This window comes from Brassica napus, chromosome C8 (genome assembly GCF_020379485.1).
Source record: "Brassica napus cultivar Da-Ae chromosome C8, Da-Ae, whole genome shotgun sequence".
NCBI lineage: Eukaryota > Viridiplantae > Streptophyta > Magnoliopsida > Brassicales > Brassicaceae > Brassica > Brassica napus.
In genome coordinates this window covers 13,499,151-13,520,135 of record NC_063451.1, presented here as the reverse complement: position 1 = coordinate 13,520,135, position 20,985 = coordinate 13,499,151, and the positions used below count along the sequence as shown (strand labels likewise).

Genomic DNA, 20,985 nt, shown 5'->3' with positions numbered 1-20,985 from the left:
ACCCAGGTTGGTTGGTCAAATGGCAATGTATTTTACCACTGGGCTACTGGCACTTTCAATGTACTTACTAACATGTTTACTTTTATTTGGTACATATTAAATATAAAAAATTCTCTAAAAACTTAATAAGATCTTTAAAATTCCAAAAAAATTAAAAAAATAAAGAAGATTTTAATAAAATTAATATAGAAATTAAAATTAAAAATAAAATTTTATTTTTCTTTTTAAAAAATAAAAACTCTTCCAAAATTTTCTAAAAACTTAAAAAGATCCTTAAAATTCAAAAAAATTGAAAAAATAAAGAATTTTTTTATAAAATTAATTTTGAAATTAAAATAGAAAATAAAATAAATTTTTTTCTTTTCAATTCTTGAAAAGTTCATGTTTTTTTGAAAAGAAAAAATAAAATTTTATTTTCTATTTTAATTTCAAAATTAATTTTATAAAAAATTTCTTTATTTTTTTAATTTTTTGGAATTTTAAAGATCTTTTTAAGTTTTTAGAAAATTTTGGAAGAGTTTTTTATTTTTTTAAAAGAAAAATAAAATTTTATTATAAATTTTAATTTCTAATTTAATTTTATAAAAATCTTCTTAATTTTTTTAATTTTTTTTGGAGTTTTAAAGATCTTATTAAGTTTTTAGAGAATTTTTTTATATTTAATATGTACCAAATAAAAGTAAACATGTTAGTAAGTACATTGAAAGTGCCAGTAGCCCAGTGGTAAAATACTTTGCCATTTGCCATGTAAAACGATCGTTTTACATCATTTGAAAACGACGTCGTTTCACTTAACGCCAACAATAAATGACGTCAAGGATCCTATTGTCCTTTTTACCTTAGCCTGCCCTTTTATTTACTAACACTGCATGTTTCATTAAGGGCAATCAAGTAATGTTAATAACACATCTATATTGGACCATTTTTTTGGATCAAGCCCACTGTCCACATCAGATCTTTTTTGGGCCATTTGGGCCGATTAAGAAATCAGATCCAATTCTCACATTTTTTTTCCTTTGGGTCATTGAGTCCAAGTTCAAATAATTTTTTTCCAACCATTCTTAATTATTTTTTTTCTTTTCTTAATATAATTTAAGCATTCATAAAAAAAATTGTTTTTTTCATTGAAAAGTATAAATCCTTATTAAAAGTATATAATTATTTTTATTAAAAATATTAACCACATAATAAAATCAATTTATCAGAGTTATACCAACTTAATTCATTAAAGAAATAAAGTTTAATTTTTAAACATAAATAGTCATTTAAAATGAAACACGATAAAAAAATATAAAAAGTTTAAGTCTTTTATAAAATAAAACACAAATATATGAAATATGGCATTTACTAAATATTTGTCAATTGAAAAAAAAAAAAATGGTCCCGCGCTTTTAAAGCGCGGGTCAAAATCTAGTTGTTAATTAATTCTAAAGTCAATGAAAGTTTGGTGTTTTTTTGGTCAGCCCAAAAGTTTATGTTTCTTTTGGCAATTCGTGCAAAGTTGAGGTTTTTCTTGGCCGAATTCTCGTTTTCGAATTGGTTTAGCTACTTATATTTGATTTGGTTTTCAAATTCATTATTTCTTTATAATTTCGTATTTAAACAGAACTAATTTATTGGGAATGCAACACTAATGCGAAAAAGAAATATACTTAACCCATGGTATTTAACCATATCGTCATTGAAATGATTGTGCATGGTCATAAATCTAATTAACCCTATTTTCTAAATATAGAGAGAAAGAAGCTTAGACAAAACTTAATATTTTTATAATCACAAAAGTCAATAGATATTTTTTTTCTTACGTTACAAATGAAACATTACACAATAAACACCAAATACAGAGAAAAAGTCAAGGTTAAGAGAGCTATTAGACAACAAGGCAACATCATGCCAAACCTTTATTCAAACACACACATATCTCTTAACATCATAAACACTTTTCCCCCAGTTTTCATGCATGCATATGATCTACACCACAACACCTTCAACAGCTGCAGCTGTCGCCGCAGCTGCAGTTTGATCCACAGCTGCAGTTATCGCACTCCGTGTTGTAGTTCTTCTCGCAACTTCACCAGACACACACAAAAAGATTGAGATTTTGATAACTAATATGATATGGAAATTAAGGACTAATTAAGCAACCACATCGTGTATATAAGATAAGTTCTAGTGTTTACCTGCAAGAGTCACCACATTTGCAAGCGGAACCACATCCACAGTTAGAACCTGCCATTGCTTCTCTTACTTCTCTTTGGTTTAAAACTTGAAATTTGTTTTTTGTCTTCTTCTTTTGATGCTTTTATTTGCTGTGGTTTGAACATATGGAACTGCCACTATTTATAGAAGAAGAGAAATATAGATGCCAAAAAAGATAGAAATATTCAGTGTTTAGTGTTTGTATCCACCACATACGTGTCATTTCGTGTATGGATAGAATCAAATAAATTTTCTTGGAAGAAGTTATCTACCACACAGAGCATTAATCATTTCAACCAAAAAGATCATCAAATTCGTAGTGTTTTCATTTATTTTATCAAAATCCTTAAATTATTATAGTGAGAATCTGATAAATATTTTCTTAAACTAAAATATTGTCTTTTAAACTTGTTAAATTTATTTGCCTCTATAATACATCATTTGATGCAGTTAAGCATCTAAATAAAAATAAGAATTAACATTTAAAAAATATTGAGGTTAAATAACACCAGCTTATCTACTGATTTCTTTTTCTACTATCTTAGATTTGTTCTACCAGTATCAAAAATATATGGAGCACGTCAAATTATTGGGAATAAGAAAAAAAAGTCGTATACGCAACAAAGAATTGCGATTTTATTTGTAAACGGCAGCCGACCAAAATAAGAGGCATGAATCATGCCTCTTTCATATTCTTGACATAGTAATTTTTTGGTGGCGAAAATACTTTTTATTTTGACAATATAAATATAAAATACTTTTTATTTCTCTTATTAGATCGTCCATGACCCAAGATACTTGTCTACGTTCTTCAACTAATCAAAATATTATGATAAAATTTGTTCTTGACAAAAAATAAATATATAAAGATTGATTTGGATAAAGTTGAAGTTCATAACATATATGCAACTCCAGATCATATTATATGTATGGTGGCGCATTGGATTAAGGTACGTAATAATGTGGCCTATAATTTCCAAGAAATAGTAATAACTCAAAAGAGATACAAAACTAAACTAGTCAACAGAGATATTCTCTAACTTTAACCTCTCTGATCCCTCACCATCACCGTTCACAAGCATTTTCAAACCATTTTTCAGCTCAGCCACACCTTCTTCAAGAACCGCACAAACCGGAAATATCCTCACTCCTCTCACCCTCCTCTCAAGCTCCTCCAACCTCTCATCAGCACCGTCCTCATCGATCTTGTTCGCCACGATCAAAGACGACCTATCAGACAACCCTTCTTCATGGTACTCAAGCTCCATCACCAGATCCCTCAGCTGCTGCCACGGCGTCACACCTTCGCAGCCGTCTAGCCCCGAGGCTAAGTCCACGACGTAAGCCAGCACTTTGGTCCGCTCGATGTGACGTAGAAAGTTATGCCCTAGCCCTCTGTTCTGATGAGCTCCTTTGATCAGCCCTGGAATGTCAGCTACCGTGACTGAGAAGTCATCGTAGTTCACGTTTCCTAAGTTGGGACGGAGCGTCGTGAACGCGTAGTGGCCTACGCGTGGCTTGGGGCGCGAGAGCGCGCCGAGGAGCGTGCTTTTTCCGGCGTTTGGCATCCCGACTAGACCAACGTCGGCGATGCTTTTAAGTTCTAGTATCAGTACAGACTCTGCACCGAGCGAGCCGCATTTAATACTTGTGCGTTGACCATTACCATCTTCATCGTCAGAGTCGCCTTCCATTGTCCTCAACGTGGAGGTTTTAGCGAACTTGGTGCCTCTTAAGTAACGTGTAGCGGAGACGTTACCTAAACCTCCTTCACCGCCACGTGCGATGATTATGCTCTGACCTTCTTCTGTTAGTTCTGCGACGTTATACCTGACTTGTCCTTCTTCATCGTCTTCATCAAAATCAGTTTCTTTTTCCATGTCTACATGCATTGCTACACTCTCTTCCTCAGGTTCAACTTGAACAGAAGAATCTTGATCGACGTCAGAGTTTTCATCTGATGCAGGGTCATCAACAAGTGTGCCGGGAAGGTCCCATGGATCCGAACTCTTGGGAGAGCCGACTTGAATCTGAGATGGAAGCTCACCCTCTTGAAGATGTATCACTGTCCCAATGGGGACTTGGAGGACCTGTGGTGGACATAAATAAGCGGAACGACAAAAAGAAGAACAGAGAAGCAGAGGAACACTAGTGAGTGAGAGAGATACATAAATAAACCTTGTCTTCTCCTCTGTTACCAATCCTGTTCTTGGAAGTTCCATGTCCAGCTTTCCCACCTTTCTTCAAAACTCATAAAAAGGTTAAGACAAGTTACCATCAGACACATTCCTCGAAAAGCACGGATAAAGGCAGAGAGACATAAACTTACAACATGAGGTTGTAATCCGCTAAAATCCCAAACAGCGTGTGTGCATTCTAATATCACATCACCTCCTCTCCCACCATTTCCACCTGAACAAAACAAACTCCAATTACATTAACATTCAACATTCTTTCAACAATCAAAAAGTTTAAAACCTTTCAAAACCAAACGTGTTGGCATTTTTCAGACACATCCACATTCAAATTCTAAATACACCAAATCTGAAACATTCGCCTCTAATTTTTTTTGAAGAAAATTACATATTCTTTTACTAAAGCGTCTAAAGTCTACAGCCCCAAAATGAAAATGTTGTTGTCGGATTTGAGACAAGTTTCCTTACCATCAGGTTTTCCGAAGCGATCAGTACGGCTACGGCGGAGGCTGGAACAACCATTGCCACCTTCGCCGCCACGTGCGTACAGAGTAAACCTATCTCTCATTCTAGTCTCCTGCACAACAAAAAAAGTTAGTAGAAGAAGGCAAAAGAGAGAGTCTTTATCTGCTGAGGAAGTGAGTAGATGAGGAATTGACCTGCAAAGGCGTGACTTTTCCTTTCTTCTCCGCGGAATCCGAGTAGAAGGCAGCTGGGTATGTCATCCATGGCGGTTTTTGAAGTCTTCGGTTGGATGTTAAGTATCGAAAGGGAACCGCCCGGCTCAGCCACGTCATTTTTTGTTTCTTGATGGAGCTCCGGCGAGCTACGGAGATAGGTACGGTGAGATAAGCAGCGGGGGAGAATTGATTGATCGGTGAGTTGCCGCCGTGGTGGTGGTCAGTGAAGAAACAGAGACTGAAGCCAAGGGTTTAACGTAATGGGCTTCAGACAAATACGGCCCAATAAGACGAGTTTCAAAGCCCATGAACTGAAAGATGAATAAGAACGATAAAAGTGATTACAAATATGATTAGTGAAGACTAAATACATGTATTTAGTTGATTCAGACTGGAACAAGTACCCTCGAAAACTCGTCTTATTGGGGTTATTTGTTCGAGTCTGAATTCAGACATAATCTTTGATACATAAAATATTCTTTTACGAAATCTGTTCGGATATTTTATAAGAGCCATTTGCACAGAAAATATCAAATAAGTTGATAATTTGCATAGATGGAAAAACAGACAAAAGTGGAAAGAGAAAGAAGTTAAAATGACATTTTAGTCCTTTCTTTTTCTTACATCTATTTTTATGGTTTAGATAATTATATATTGTTTCTCTTTCTTAAGTTGGTATTTCTCATGTTTGTTACAAAAGAAAATCAATGGATATGAATGGTAATCAGGAAACGGTGAGGAATAATGCATTCCCTAACGTTCCTAAAAAAAATCATCATTCACAAGGAATAATAATTCTCTCTCATTCTCTTTCATTCTTTTTTTTGTAGAGAATTAAAGAACAAAAGTATTCCTTCTTAAAAGTGATTAGGAACTACCATTCCTTTTCGTCAGGTACTTGAATAAATAAGGATGAGAAACAGTAGGAAAGGACAGAGATAATAATAATTTTGCCGAACATTACTTCTCGTACATGGGTTCGGTTTTTCTGCTCGTGTTAAGAAAATTTTCGGTGGTGGTAATAAGGCCCAACTGCAGCCCATAAAATCATTCTCCTGGCAAACCTAAATTGATCGACGGCATCCGCAGCTAGCTACTTGTCTCCACAACCTTTCAGACTTTACGACGACGAAGACGAGCCGTCGGTGTAGAATACACTAAGAGGATGAGTCAGAGTGGTCTACGAACGGAGGAGCTCGATGTGAGTATTATCTATGATTGTGATTGTTATTGTGATTGTGATTTTGATTTGTTGGAGATAGACTAGTGTTTGTCACGAAACTAATCCCCTAGGCTTAGTAAATATCAAACCTTAGTACTGATTGTTTTTTGTCTTCTGCTTTTAGCGTTTCAACTACCCTGAAGGGTTTCCACGAAGACGTGGTAGCTATGCATTGGCACACTTCGAGTGTGAAGGCAAGTTGGGGAAGATGTATGGCGGGTATCCTAACTGTGCTTTGGTGAAGCTCTTTGCCAAGCTCGGCCTTCACCGATACAATTGGTTAGAGGTAAAACACACACACACTAGTTTGATGCTTTTAATGTAGCTCGACAGTTTAACATCTGTTTCTTTCTTTATCTGATTTAGGGGACAAACTTCCAGTTTGGTAGATTAAAGAGATTCAACATGGGTAGTGCTGCAACTGCCTACTTCATCACTCTGGTTGCACGCCTTCCAACCAGCCATTTGGAGCAAATCTTTCAGGTTGTAGTCGAAGAAGAACGCCTCGGTATTCTAGACTTGACGTGCCGTCATTCTAGACCTCATGAAGGTAGAGGTTTGATGCATTAATCAATTTCAAAGATATTGCTTTTAGGGACCGAGAGTTCAAAGAAGGAGATGCCTTCCTTACGTCCACATCGCCAGCCAGTGCCTACTTCCTACAAAGACAGATTGTTTGATTGGCCCTCCTCAGATTTTGCTTGGCCCTCCTCTTTCAGTGACACCAAACGGTTTTACTTGGTAACATTAAAACACTCATTTTGTGGTCTCGCATGCATGCATGCATGCATCTGTTTTTGCTTTTGCGTATTACTAATATATGTTGTATTTGCCTTTTCTTTTGCAGTTGAATGAATCTGAGTTGCAATGTGATTGGATTTCTTTGTATGTGGAACTTGCAATCTGTACTTCCCATAGGAAAATCAAAGCTGTAAGTTTTATATGCTCTCTCACTTTCAGTTTGTTAGCATATCAATAATCTATTTGGTGTTAATATAAAATCTTGTTGCTGCAGAGGGATCTCACCAAGTTTCACTTGGAGATTGTCCAAGTTGCCATAGAGTCTCTAGATGATAAGTCTCTAGATGATAAGGAGCCCCCAAGTCTCATGTCTAGAGCTGCTCTCCTTTACGTCACATATAAAGACGTGGTCAAGTCTCTTCGGACCGGTTAGCCTTGTCTCTCCAAAGCTGCTGTGAGACGCGTCTTCAATGAATCTAAGGGAAGATTGAGCATTCAAGGGGATTGTTGGGTTGAAGCTGAAACTGGTTTGGCTTTTTCTGAGATTCCTTCTAAGAAGTCTTCGAAGAAGGGATCTTTAAAGCTTAAGCGCCGCTTAGGAGTTCATACGCTATGGAGGCTGTCTAGTCCTAGGTGGTATCAGACTTACAAGAACCGTGGCCTCCGCCAGTTGATTACCAACTCTGTTTAAGACATTAAGCATTGTGTGCTTTTGGTCTCTATTTAAGACATCGGATGAAGTAGTAGTATTTAACTAGTGATGATGACTATCTACTTTGTGCTTTTGGTTTCTCTATTTATGCTTTTGGTCTCTCTGTAGTTTTGTGCTTTTGGTCTCTTTCTTTTTCTTTTAAGCGTGTACTCCTGTCCGAATCCCTCTCCTGTGTGGTGATCTTATTCCTCTGAACGTCTTTAGATTGTGGTAAAATATCGGTGATTTGATTTTGTTTTGTCGGAAACTGTTATCGGTTTGTGGGAATCCCTCTCCGGTGTGTCTGTTTGTCTCGGAATCTACAGATTCTATAGGTTTCTTACGTAACAAGTCACTATACTGTGGGAAAATATCCCGAAAAATGGATCTCCTTCACTTGTAATCATTGTGAAGAAGAAACGACAGACCAATATTGAACAATGGTACGTGAACGTCTTACTTTACTGTAGATCTCTCTCCCTTACATAGCTCACTGTAGGCAGTTTGATTGTCCAGTTTTAGGGAGCTTAAAATTATTAGTATTGTTAGGTTTTGTCTATTCATATTGACATTGTTGTTGTTTCTTTAGCATTTTGAATTATTGTGATGTTTTTTGGTAAATTGCAGGGAACTCCGGTAAATATGATTGTAGGTTCTCATGTTTGGGTTGAAGAAGACTCAGACGTGGCTTGGATTGATGGTGAGGTTGAACAGCTCACTGGAGAAGAAGTTGTGATCCAAGCCACAACTGGAAAGAAGGCAAGCCAATCACACTAACTGTTAACATTTCATCTTGTCACCTATAATTAATATCCCATAACTGTTTTATATTATATAGATCACTGCAAAGTTGTCAAAGATATACCCAAAGGATGTGGAAGCTCCTGCAGGTGGTGTTGATGACTTGACAAAGCTGTCTTACCTGCACGAACCTGGTGTCCTTCAGAACTTAAAGATCAGATATGAACTTAATGAGATCTATGTTAGTACTTATAACAAATATGTCGAAACCTTTTGATTGTTTAATGTCTTGACTAGAATCTATTTGTTCATGACAGACATACACAGGAAACATCGTTATAGCGATTAATCCTTGGCCGTGAGATAGATGGATGGATGGAAGCTATATATATATATATATATATTTTTTTTGTCTTGTTAATTATGCTATAACGATTTATATTTCTTAGTAAGTACATTGAAATCTGGTTACATAAGCGATTGCTCTATTGGAGTCTGTAACTTTGGTTGATGTGTAGATATCTCAAAAAAACATGAATAAATATGTAGAGACTAATGGACAATAGTCTTTAATCTCTAAAAATGAGTGTAAAATATAAATTTTCACATAAATTTTTTTGATGAAACTATAAGATATAAAAAAAATTGAACCAATTCAGTAATTAACAAATGGATTGTAAGTTAGAAATAGATGATACATCTCAATTTAATTTCTACTACTTTTAGCATTACATTATCTGGGTCAATCGCTTCTGTCGAATACTTAAATGGCTTCTTTGTAATAAAATTTAGAACTCAGGGACTTTGCTATAAAACACTTGTAAAAGTTTCCCGCATGTGGGGCCGTTGGTGACGTGGAACATTTCCCCTCTCGTTTCATCTTCAATAAACAAAAGTCAAAAGGTCAACACAGTAGCATAGTCGTAAATCCAGCAAACTTAGTCCCTTCTCTTTTTCCTCCTCGCCGGCAAAGTTTCCGTCGTTGCTTCTCTTCACTCCCACCACGAAGAATCTAAGGGGCGGTGAAGCTTATCTTCAAAAGCTACACAGAGGTAGCAGTCGTGAGCAGAATCGCACCAACGATGCAGTTCCGCCATCGGATCAAAAGCGGGTAAACGGTGCTCCGATTCTTCAAGCAACCCCTTCTTCCGTCCCGGAGACCACTTCTTCGGTGACCTCTTATGCTCCGATCTCTGTTACGAATCGTTCGGATTACATATCCTCAGAGGAGGAGTACCAAGCGCAGTTAGCCCTAGCGATCAGTGCGTCGAATTCCAGTCCTGTGAGGTTCCGGAGAAGCATCAGATCCTAGCGGCGACGCTTCTGAGCTTGGGAAGCCGTTACCGGGTGGAGTCAAGGAGGGATTAATCGGAGGTGGTTGCAGAGAGCTTATCGAGACAGTACTGGGTAAGTATTATCTTCATTCTAAACATACTTATCGAGCCTTGCTCATAGTGAATTCGAGGTGTGAGGAGCCTGATCAGAGTACAGCCGAACTTAGCATTTCTTGATTGGATCCTATAGCTAATTTGAATCTGTAACCTTAGTAACTGGTATTGTACTTTCACTAAGAATATGGTGTGCTTGACTATTTGGAGAAAGTTGTTGATGGTTTCTACGATGTTTACAGCCTATCCGCAGACTCAGCTAAGCAGGGAGATATGCCAGTGCCATCACTCGAAGATCTTGAAAGCAACCATGGAACACGTGGCTTTGAAGCTGTGGTTGTGAATCGACCCATTGATCCTTCCCTGGATGAGTTTCTTCAAATTGCGCAATGTATTGCACTGGATTGTCATTCTCCAAGTCTTAACGTGCTGGTTACAGAGGCTGGCTGAACTTGTCACAGGGCATATGGGTAGGTCTGCGAAAGATTACAGTATAGTATCGGCAAGGTGGACTGAGAAGAGTACTGAGTTCAGGGCAGCACTAAACACTTGTGTATTCCGTCTTGGATTTGTAAATATTGGTCTCTCCAGGCATCGTGCTCTGCTTTTCTAGGTAATTTCTTGAACCCTCGTTCTTGATTTAGTGGCTTTTCTTATCCCATTTCCTTTTCCGGTGGAAAATATGTTTACTTGTGGCTAGTTATGAACTTCTTTACTGATGGACTGACTTTAAATGAAATCATTATGTGAGCGAAAGCCTTGTGCTGTGAAATGAATACCGAGATTTTTTGTTGTTGTACACTCTGATAGTTTTTTTTTTTGTTGACTGAGTTCCAACCTCTTGCGTTGGAATCTGACATGTCATTGGCTGATAATATCTGTGGTGCTTCAGTCTCAAAGTACCTCTGCTCAGTTATCTGAGTTAGCTGATTTCTTTGTGCCTTGATTGAATGAGACATCAACAACTAATTTTCGCACCTAAGTTGATGCCTTGCTGCTTATGCTCGTATATCTTGTTTGATAATTGTAATTGATTCATGTCATTTTATTCTCCCCATGTAGGTTTTGGCAGATAGTGTCAGGTTGCTTTGTAGGTTGGTAAAAGGTAACCATTACACGAGCAACGAGGATGATGCAGTGAACACAATACGACTGGAACGGTGAAAACTCTTTTATCCCACTACGTTTTGATACACATGCCATTTCCAGCTGGCATCTCCTTTTCTGATGAGAAACATTTTGAATTTTGTTAGCCTGAATGGATGGCTCCAGAAGTTCTACGCAATGAGCCCTCAAATGAAAAGTGAGTAGCTTAGACGTTCAGTTCCGTACTCGGCTCTACTACAATATTTACTCTTTACTTTCACCTTTTTGAAGGATAATAAAAGAAAAGTTTGTTGGTTCTTTTCGCAGGTGTGATGTGTACAGTTTCGGGGTGATTCTATGGGAACTAGCAACATTGAGATCGCCTTGGCGAGGAATGAACCCAATGCAAGAAGTAGGAGGAGTTGGTTTCCAGAATCGCGGGCTTGAGAGATCCCAAATCATCTTGGAATGTTGGCAAACGTAAGTCGTGTAAAAACTCAAAAACACTCAACAGAATCTGCAAAGAGGTGACAAATGTACTCTTATTAATGTTTTGTGTTTGGATAGGGATCCGAATCTGCGGCCGTCCTTTGCTCAGCTGACGGAAGTGCTGAAGCCTTTGAACCAGCTCGTGCTTCCTTCACCACAATAGTTTTCAACTGTGAATACATGAAAGACGGTTAATCATACTACCATGCTTCATAAGTCTTAGATTAGAGGAATGTAAATGAAATCAATTTTCTATATGTTTTGGTGTATTTGTTATAGGAAAGGCCGTGATGCTGTGCTTATATTATTGGGTTATAAACTTGGTCTCCTCTCTTTCCCACAATGGACGCTCATCGCTCAGAGGCCAAAGCTTTTCCATCAATATCATCAATTCCAATATACGGTTCGATTATAAAATTTAATAATATTGTTTGTTTACCTCTAACTTTCCTTATCGATATCAACTTGTGTTCCTAATCAAACCCATCATAGTGCCTATTTTAATCCAGACAGAAAACTGATATCCAGTAAACTATGGAGTTGATTGGATATTGGTTTGTATTGTTCTTCTAATTTTGGATAATATATACCACAATTAGTGATTCTGGGACGAAAATGATATCTTGAGAGACTTGGGGGGGGGGGGGGGGGGGGGGGGGGGGTAGATAGAGTAAATAGATACTCTTGAAAGAGAGAGTGTACGTGGAGTGCAAGAGACAGCGAGTGATTAGGGTCCACGAATTGGCGCGAATTCCAATGGGGATGAAAGAAGAAACCCACCGAAGTCGAAGGATGAACAACAATGTCACTCTCTCTCTCTCTCTTATTTTTTTTTTTTGTTTACTCATTCCTACAGTCGCTCCTTCGCTTCTTTTCTTCTTCTCTCCTTATTTTTTTCCGATCTCGCTTCCTCCCAGTTTCATTGTTCTATTTCAGTTTCTGGTGATCCCATCATTTTTTTTTGGTTCTGTGTGGTGATCTTATTCCTCTGAACGTCTTTAGATTGTGGTAATATATCGGTGATATTGTCGGAAACTGTAATCGTTTTGTCCGAATCCCTCTCCGGTGTGTCTGTTTGTCTAGAAATCTACAGATTTTTAGGTTTCTTGCGTAACAAGTCACTATACTGCGGGGAATGTCCCGAAAAATGGATCTCCTTCACTTGTAATCATTGTGAAGAAGAAAAGACTGACCAATATTGAACAATGGTACGTGAACGTCTTACTTTCCTGTAGATCTCTCTCCCTTACATAGCTCACTGTATACAGTTTATTAGTGTTGTTGTCCATTTAGTTATTGTGATGTTTTTGGTAAATTGCAGGGAACTCCAGTAAATATTATTGTAGGTTCTCATGTTTGGGTTGAAGACTCAGACGTGGCTTGGATTGATGGTGAGGTTGAAAAGCTCACTGGAGAAGTTGTGATCCAAGCGACAACTGGAAAGACGGCAAGTCAATCACAAAAAACTGTTAACATTTCAACTTGTCACCTATAGTAATATCCCATAACTGTTTTAATATAACAGATCACTGCAAAGTTGTCAAAGATATACCCAAAGAATGTGGAAGCTCCTGCAGGTGGTGTTGATGACATGAGAAAGTTGTCTTACCTGCACGAACCTGGTGTCCTTCAGAACTTAAAGATCAGATATGAACTTAATGAGATCTATGTTAGTATCTATTTTCTTACTTACAAATATGTTTACAGCTTTTTGATTGTTTAATGTCTTGACTATAGAATCTATTTGTTCATGACAGACATACACAGGAAACATCCTTATAGCGATTAATCCTTTTCAACGGTTGCCTCACATCTACGATGCCCATATGATGCAACAATACAAAGGAGCACCTTTTGGAGAACTAAATCCTCATGTTTTTGCTGTCGCTGATGTTGCATACAGGTGATTTTAATACTTGTCTATATATGTATTATGACCCACGTATATGTTGTCAGCCTAAGGCGCCCTTTACCTATATACTCTCAGGGCCATGATTAACGAAGGGAAGAGCAATTCGATTCTTGTAAGTGGTGAGAGCGGAGCTGGAAAAACTGAAACCACTAAGATGCTTATGAGATACCTTGCGTATTTAGGAGGTCGTGCAGTTACAGAAGGAAGGACTGTTGAACAACAAGTTCTTGAAGTAATGACTTTGCTATCTTTTTTATCTTATATTAAGAGCTCAATCTACTAACTTGTTTGTTATATCTGCGTCCAGTCAAATCCTGTCCTTGAAGCCTTTGGTAATGCAAAAACTGTGAGGAATAACAACTCAAGGTAAGCCAAAATCTACTCATAATAGTGGGCACTCTATCTATACTCATTGTTGGTGATTCAGCTGATTGTTTAATATTCTTTGTCTCAGTCGCTTTGGTAAATTTGTTGAAATCCAATTTGATAAGCAAGGAAGAATATCTGGAGCTGCCATAAGGACCTATCTTCTAGAGAGGTCTCGTGTGTGTCAAATCTCTGATCCGGAGCGCAATTACCACTGCTTCTATCTTCTTTGTGCAGCACCCCAGGAGGTAACCTCACCTGCAACTCTTTTAAAATATAAAGAACTCGCCGCATAACTTAAGAGAACTGAGCAGGAAATTGAAAAGTACAAGCTGGGCCATCCAAAGACCTTTCATTATCTGAACCAGTCTAAGTGCTACGAGCTTGTCGGTATAAGCGATGCTCATGATTATCTTGCCACAAGGAGAGCTATGGACATTGTCGGAATTAGCGAAAATGAACAGGTCAGTTTGTGTAAGCAGCTACTGAATTTAAATTTTGTTTTCTTCAGTTTTATATTGACAGTGAACTTCTCCTTTTGTCTATATCAACAGGAAGCAATTTTCAGGGTGGTTGCTGCAATTCTTCATATTGGAAACGTCGAGTTTACTAAGGGAAAGGAAGTGGATTCATCAGTTCCTAAGGATGATAAGGCGAAGTTTCATCTCAAGACAGCAGCAGAACTTCTCATGTACGTAAAACATTTTGCCTCTGTATGTTACTATGTGTTATAAATTATTAGAGCTAATTGGAAGTCTCTTTTTTTAGGTGTGATTTAAAAGCTCTTGAAGATGCATTATGTAAACTTGTTATGGTCAGACCCGAGGAGGTTATCAAGAGAAGTCTCGATCCAGAGAGTGCTGTTACCAGCAGGGACGGTCTCGCTAAGACAGTCTACTCTCGATTGTTCGATTGGTAGGTGGCTGGTTTTAAGTGTCAAAATAGTGGATCTAATTACATATTTGATGCTAAGTGAATATCTCTAGTTATGTGCAGGTTGGTAAATAAGATTAATAACTCGATTGGACAAGATGCGAATTCAAAATGTCTAATTGGAGTTTTGGACATTTACGGATTTGAGAGCTTCAAAACTAACAGGTAATGAACCTTTTACGTGATTTTAGGTTCACAGATAGCAGTCGCCATTGTCTGCTAATACCTTTCTGCTGCAGTTTTGAACAGTTCTGTATCAATTTCACTAATGAGAAGTTGCAGCAACATTTCAATCAGGTAGGTTCTTGATTGTACTGGAAGCGATGTACGTTTTCCAGCTGTGATCTCTGAGTTTATTAGTTCCTTTTGTTGTTCTCAGCACGTTTTCAAGATGGAACAGGAAGAATACACAAAAGAGGCAATAGATTGGAGCTACATTGAATTTGTGGACAACAAATTGAAGCTGACATGGAAAAGCTGAAGCTGGTATCCTTGATTTTTGAGGGGTGCACTGGTTCAAGGAAGAGATGGATAAAGCACCATTCTCTGATTGGTTACAGTTTACAGACCGCTTGTTGGACAGATTTGCAGGGTCTAGTGATACTGAACCAGTTTCTGAGATTGCTCCAATGGCAGCAACTTTGTGTTCCCCTCCAGAATTGTTACCGACACAACAATCAACTCCAAGGGTTCTTATCGGGGCAATATCAACTGATGCAGCTGAACTATCTGACAATGGCTTCATGAGAAAGAAAGTGTGCAGAATGAAACCGATTTCAACTATTGATCCTGAGAACGATTCAACCGAGTTATTATCAGTTTCACATGTCAATGACGTGGATGGGTTGTATCTGAATGTCAAGGATGAAGTGGTTCTGCAGACAAAACAAGTTTCCGCAAGTGTTCTTGAGTCATAATTGTTGCTGCAGATGGATTCATCCGCATTGATTCTGAAGCATAAACTGGTTCCATGGATTGTTACAAAAAAACAGAACTGATGTGTGTTACAGAGTCAATTGCAACAGAGACAATACATGCTGCTACTGAACAATGTGACTTAAGAGGAAATGAGTTCCCTGGTGGTGTGAACAAGTTCTACATGAAGCACAAATGGACAACCAGGACTATAGAGCGAGACGAGAATGAGAAAATAAGAACTACATCAACGAAGAAGTGGTCAACATCTTGGAGATTCAGGCGCAAAAGCAGAGCTGGGCCACGAAATAAACTCATCATCGTAGTTGCAGATAATGTGGAGATTGCTTGTGTCTATCAACTAGGTGGTCATAGGTTTCGACGATTGGAGTATAGCACAACGGGGTAAGAGACGGTTGGTTCAGTTGAAAGTGAAACAAAGTTTTACAGAGTTAAGAGACGACAACTTTATTGTGAACCAAAGAGGAAGCATTGCAAATCTTGGTGTTTCACGTACAAACCTGAGAAAGTGGAAAGGACGAGACACGACAATCAGAATTGCTACTCCAAGTAAGAACAAGGTGGTTGCACAAATGTGTCCGCAGTTTCAATTTGCTGATTGAAACTTTTCAAGTGAAGCATCAATGTAGGTTTAAGAGGATAACATCACAAGCTGCAGGCAATGGAACAGAAATGCTGTCATATGGGTTTGTTAATGGAAGTTATTTCAGCATTTTCAACAGCTCACGCTTGTGGGCAAGCTTGTTTTTAAGGCCAGGAGTAAGGCCAGGAGTATGCAATAGTAGACCCTAATCAACTCTCCGTCTGGGGATGAGTGAAGTACTATGTTTATTTAAGTAATCAAGCATTGTTTCGATCAAAAAAAAAAAAAAAAAAAAAAAGAAAACTGAAGGAAAAGACGGACTCGAGCCTACTATGGATGGTACAAGTGGTGAATTATCTTTTGCTTAAAGAAAAAAGACTCATCTTATTGATGCTTGTGAGGAGACACAGGCTGCAAGTTCTGATACAACAGAAGCAGAAATGGAAGAGGTGGTACAAAACATGGATGTTCAAATACAAAGTTAGACTAAAGCAAGCGCAAGTCCTGCTATTACATGTCGTGATCCCTCTTGAGAGAAGTTCTTGCTCTGTTTGGCACCGCTGGAGGAGTAAGGATGACTCCACTTATCCTTCTGAGATGGTTTGTGCAGTAGAGTGGCAGAAAGGTATAGAGATTGAAGCTGGAGCGTTCAAGACATATATACTGCCGACGCGGTTCTCAAGCTAGAGAGATTGATTCCGTCGAGCCATGAACTTAGTCTGGGGCTGAGCTCACAGCTTTTGATTCAGCTCGCCATGGAAGGTGACTACAGTCTCCCGCTGTTGTTGACATTTAAACAAACCACAAGTTGAAAGGCTATGTGGAGATGATGGTTACTGAAGCTGAGGTATTATCAAAAACATTTTAAAGCTTTCCACTAAGCAACTAATGTTAGTTTCGGTTACTCGAACTCGGGACCTCTAACACAAATGGTTAGTTAATGCTTGGGTTTGTTTTCTTTGGTAGGATTTTTTCTCGAAATGGGGAGAGAGTGGGGAAGTGGATTTAAAGACCGAGATAGAGCGTCTCATCATCTTAACCGCAAGCAGATGCTTACTAGGTCGTGAAGTTCGTGACCAGCTTTTTGATGACGTGTCCGCTTTGTTCCATGACCTTGACAACGGCATGCTTCCCATCAGTGTTCTCTTCCCCTACCTCCCAATTCCAGCTCACCGTCGCCGCGACCGTGCACGTGAAAAGCTCTCCGAGATCTTCTCAAAGATCATTGGGTCGAGAAAACGCTCCGGGAAATGCGAGAACGACATGTTGCAGTGCTTCATCGAGTCGAAGTACAAGGACGGGAGGCAGACGACGGAGTCCGAGGTCACCGGTCTGCTCATCGCTGCTCTCTTTGCAGGACAGCACACGAGCTCCATCACTTCCACGTGGACTGGTGCGTACCTGATGAAGTACAAAGAGTACTTCTCAGCTGCTTTGGATGAGCAGAGGAAGCTGATGGAGAAACACGGAGACAAGATCGATCACGACATCTTGTCCGAGATGGATGTGCTCTACCGTTGCATCAAGGAAGCGTTGAGGCTTCACCCTCCGTTGATCATGCTCATGAGAGCCTCCCACTGTGACTTCAGCGTGACGGCTCGTGATGGAAAGACCTATGACATCCCGAAGGGTCATATCGTTGCGACCTCGCCTGCGTTCGCCAACCGCTTGCCGCATATCTTCAATGACCCGGACAGCTATGATCCGGATAGATTCTCTCCTGGAAGAGAAGAGGACAAAGCCGCAGGAGCGTTTTCGTACATCTCGTTCGGTGGAGGTAGGCACGGGTGTCTTGGAGAGCCCTTTGCTTACCTGCAGATCAAAGCCATAAGGAGTCATTTGCTGAGGAACTTTGAGCTTGAGTTGGTTTCACCGTTCCCTGAGATCGACTGGAACGCTATGGTTGTTGGCGTTAAAGGCAGTGTCATGGTGCGTTACAAGCGTCGACAACTGTCTTAAAAAGACAGGGTTTAAGGTTGTATTGCAACTTTGCTTTTGTCCCTCTCTGGTTTTAGTATTGCTGTTGGTTTGTTCTTCTGCTTCTTTACCTGTTTTTTTTTCCCTTTAATTGACTCTTGATTTCTAGCTTTCTAAGTTTGTTGTTTCTGAGAATGTTCTAATTCCAATGGAGATTTGATGCAAAACTTGTTTAGTTTATGCTCTGTAACTATGCTAGTTATGAGAGATGAGCCTACTCTGAAGACCTGATTGTGTTTCTTTATAATCTGCATACATGTAATGTGGATTCAGAAAAAAGATATTGGTGATGTTGAAAAGAAAGTGTGGAAACTTGTCCAACAACCAAATCAAGTTTCAATCATTCATAATCATAAGAAAAATGTAACATTATCTGATTACTAGACGAGGAAAACGTTCAGAACTTGTTATAAATCATAAGCATCTATTTGAAATATGATAACAGCATATACAGATGTAAAGAGACCAAATAAGGTCTGAAAGTTTGTTTAAACAACAAGTAGACATTGTTCTATTTTTATGACATGTGGAAGAGGAGTTTGTTGATATGTATCCACATGTTTTTTTTTTTTGTATTTTAAATCCTTTTTCTTTTAGATTATTACGATTTGTCCCATCACTTTTTAATTGTGCACTATCTAATCTTTCTCACATTAAGTATCATTATAGTTTGAGAATCTATTTTATTGGTCACTAAAATTTTTAAAATAAGTAAAATAATATAAATATATTTTAAATATTTAATTTATTCACAACTAAAAATAGCATAAACTTTCATCATTTTATTATTTTTACTATTTTCTATTATTTCTTTTACAAATTATATATTTATTTTACTATTAAAGTTATAAAAGTACACTTTGTTCTATTCTTATGACATGTGGAAGAGGGGTTTGTTGACATGTGTCAACATGTTTTTTCTTTTTGTATTTTAAATCTTTTTTCTTTTAGATTATTACAATTTGTCTCATCACTTTTTAATTGTGCACTATCTAATCCTTCTCACATTAAGTATCATTATAGTTTGATAATCTATTTTATTGATCACTAAAATTTTAAAATAAGTAAAATAATATAAATATATTTTAAATATTTAATTTATTCACAACTAAAAATAGCATAAACTTTCATCATTTTATTATTTTTACTATTTTCTATTATTTATTTTACAAATTATATACTTCTTTTACTATTAAAGTTATAAAATAACCAAACTAAAAATAAGAAACTAGAGCACAACACAAAATTTAAACCTAAAACCTCCATTATCACTTGAAAAACAAAATGCCATAGTAACACTAATTCAATAGAGGGTTAGAACTGAAAAAAAATCAAGAACGATGACTAACTTACCTCATTGTACCATAAAGTGTCTTGGCTAGAACAACTAAAACTAAAAAAAGATAGAAAAATAAAAACTGAAACAAAGCAATTCCCCGAACAAAAATAAGTGCGATCAAGCACCAACGCAAATAACCCAGAATGCGGACCAGAAGGAGAAGAATAATCGGAAGGCCAAAGTCACCAAGAAGCAGGAAGATACATGCCTAAAGTACTGGATGCACAACCACTAGCAAAAAGGTAAGAAACACCTCACAAACTAAACAAGAACAGACAAGGAAGGCGCCCATGCAAGTGAAGAAACACAAAGCTCTGGATAGAAGAGACCAAAAAGCTCCAAAAGACTAACTCTGCACAACTATACCAAAGGAAACATGGGAAGAAGAGAAACAGCCTTAGAAAAGGATAATAGAAACCAACCACCGCGAAATCATAAAATAAGCTTGAGACCAGAAATAACCTTCAAAGCCCACATAGCATATACGAACGAAAACATTATCTAAACCTGGAGTGGTAAGCATGGTGAAAGGGAGAGCTACAACAGATGCTAGCAGCAATGAAAACTGCAACGAGATGAGAAAACACAGAGGGTAAAGGAGACAAAACAAAATTAGCAAACTGTGGAGCTGTCCTTGAACTATGAAAGAGAGCATAGAAGTCAGATCCCTAAAAACTAGATCTTGAAAACCAAGACGAGCAAGGACTATTGAAGGTAAGCCAACCACGAGAAAGCCAACATCAAAGACGACTAAAATCTGACCCAACCAAAGGAGATGCAGTTCCTAACATCAGCCAAAATCTAAGGAAGAAGAGGAGCAACCAATATTGACTCGAAAAGCCTACAACGTTGTGAGAAACAACCACACAACTGAGAACTCATAAAGTCGATTTAAAACAAATTCCGTATAATCTCACCGATGAGGAAGAACAAGAACAAGAGCATGAGGTGAGTCTTTTCCCGGTGATGGTGAGAAGCACCGTACACTAGAAAGGTAAACGAAAAACAGAGATGGTAACGGCTCAAGGTCAAAATATGGAGAGAGGAAAAAAACATCTTAAAAGTTATAATGTTCAAAAATATGAAAAATAAAATAAAATACAATTTTGACGTTGAAACCATTAGTCTTAAAATCGACAAATGACTAAATGCAAAGTTATTGAAATTCAATATGCTTTTACATTATATGCTCAATTCACTACTAACAAGTATTATACACACAACAACACATTACTGGGGGAAAGCACAAAATATATTAACCTATCAGCTACTACTACATAACACACTAAAAACACTAAATAAGTCTCTTAACAAATAAAAACGACCACAAATTACATTATACAAAAAGTCATACTCTTAATAACAATAAAATAAAATAATGGTGGACTATCCAATCTTTTTTGCACTAACTATTATTATATAAACTTTGATAAATCTATTTTATTGTTTACTAAAATTCATGATGAATAAAGGAATAAATAAAATAATAGAAATATATTTTAAATAT

General features: G+C 37.6%; 3 protein-coding genes, 1 long non-coding RNA gene and 1 pseudogene across 8 annotated transcripts; 3 read left to right on the top strand and 2 right to left on the bottom strand.

Annotated features, from left to right (window-relative positions):
- Nucleotides 1-1,747: 1,747 nt before the first annotated feature.
- Nucleotides 1,748-2,686, bottom strand: LOC106356981. Its single transcript, XR_001272205.3, has 2 exons — nt 2,181-2,686; nt 1,748-2,069 (listed from the first exon to the last, which is right to left on the bottom strand). It is a non-coding gene; the product is annotated as an uncharacterized LOC106356981 (long non-coding RNA).
- Nucleotides 2,687-3,142: 456 nt separating this feature from the next.
- Nucleotides 3,143-5,642, bottom strand: LOC106353572 (probable GTP-binding protein OBGM, mitochondrial). 2 transcript variants are annotated; one of them, XM_048765754.1, is made up of 5 exons: nt 5,054-5,642; nt 4,863-4,971; nt 4,529-4,611; nt 4,368-4,436; nt 3,143-4,289 (listed from the first exon to the last, which is right to left on the bottom strand). In XM_048765754.1, the coding sequence occupies exons 1-5, from the start codon at nt 5,189-5,191 to the stop codon at nt 3,216-3,218; spliced, it is 1,473 nt and encodes a 490-aa protein (XP_048621711.1). In that variant the 5' UTR covers nt 5,192-5,642; the 3' UTR covers nt 3,143-3,215. The 2 variants fall into 2 exon arrangements, with proteins under 2 accessions (XP_048621711.1, XP_013648780.1); XM_013793326.3 differs by having other exon boundaries at nt 4,378-4,440; nt 5,054-5,569.
- A 376-nt stretch (nt 5,643-6,018) lies between these two features.
- LOC106353573 lies at nt 6,019-7,979 on the top strand (annotated as a pseudogene).
- Nucleotides 7,980-9,371: 1,392 nt separating this feature from the next.
- On the top strand, nt 9,372-15,667 carry LOC106353578 (myosin-9). 4 transcript variants are annotated; one of them, XR_007327492.1, is made up of 19 exons: nt 9,372-9,876; nt 10,100-10,470; nt 10,920-11,017; nt 11,111-11,160; nt 11,271-11,423; nt 11,511-11,622; nt 11,712-12,640; nt 12,754-12,879; nt 12,958-13,101; nt 13,190-13,335; nt 13,420-13,576; nt 13,652-13,710; nt 13,799-13,958; nt 14,025-14,174; nt 14,265-14,401; nt 14,479-14,625; nt 14,697-14,808; nt 14,883-14,940; nt 15,023-15,062. XR_007327492.1 is itself a non-coding variant. In XM_048765752.1 (19 exons), the coding sequence occupies exons 7-19, from the start codon at nt 12,638-12,640 to the stop codon at nt 15,122-15,124; spliced, it is 1,491 nt and encodes a 496-aa protein (XP_048621709.1). In that variant the 5' UTR covers nt 9,373-9,876; nt 10,100-10,470; nt 10,920-11,017; nt 11,111-11,160; nt 11,271-11,423; nt 11,511-11,622; nt 11,717-12,637; the 3' UTR covers nt 15,125-15,667. The 4 variants fall into 4 exon arrangements, 3 of the variants coding, with proteins under 3 accessions (XP_048621709.1, XP_048621708.1, XP_048621710.1); XM_048765752.1 differs by having other exon boundaries at nt 9,373-9,876; nt 11,717-12,640; nt 14,707-14,808; nt 15,023-15,667; XM_048765751.1 differs by having other exon boundaries at nt 9,373-9,876; nt 14,707-14,808; nt 15,023-15,667.
- Nucleotides 15,668-16,456: 789 nt separating this feature from the next.
- On the top strand, nt 16,457-18,319 carry LOC106353584 (sterol 14-demethylase). Its single transcript, XM_013793341.3, has 2 exons — nt 16,457-17,009; nt 17,129-18,319. Exons 1-2 carry the CDS (start codon nt 16,989-16,991, stop codon nt 18,119-18,121), a joined length of 1,014 nt encoding a protein of 337 aa, XP_013648795.1. The 5' UTR covers nt 16,457-16,988; the 3' UTR covers nt 18,122-18,319.
- Nucleotides 18,320-20,985: the final 2,666 nt, after the last annotated feature.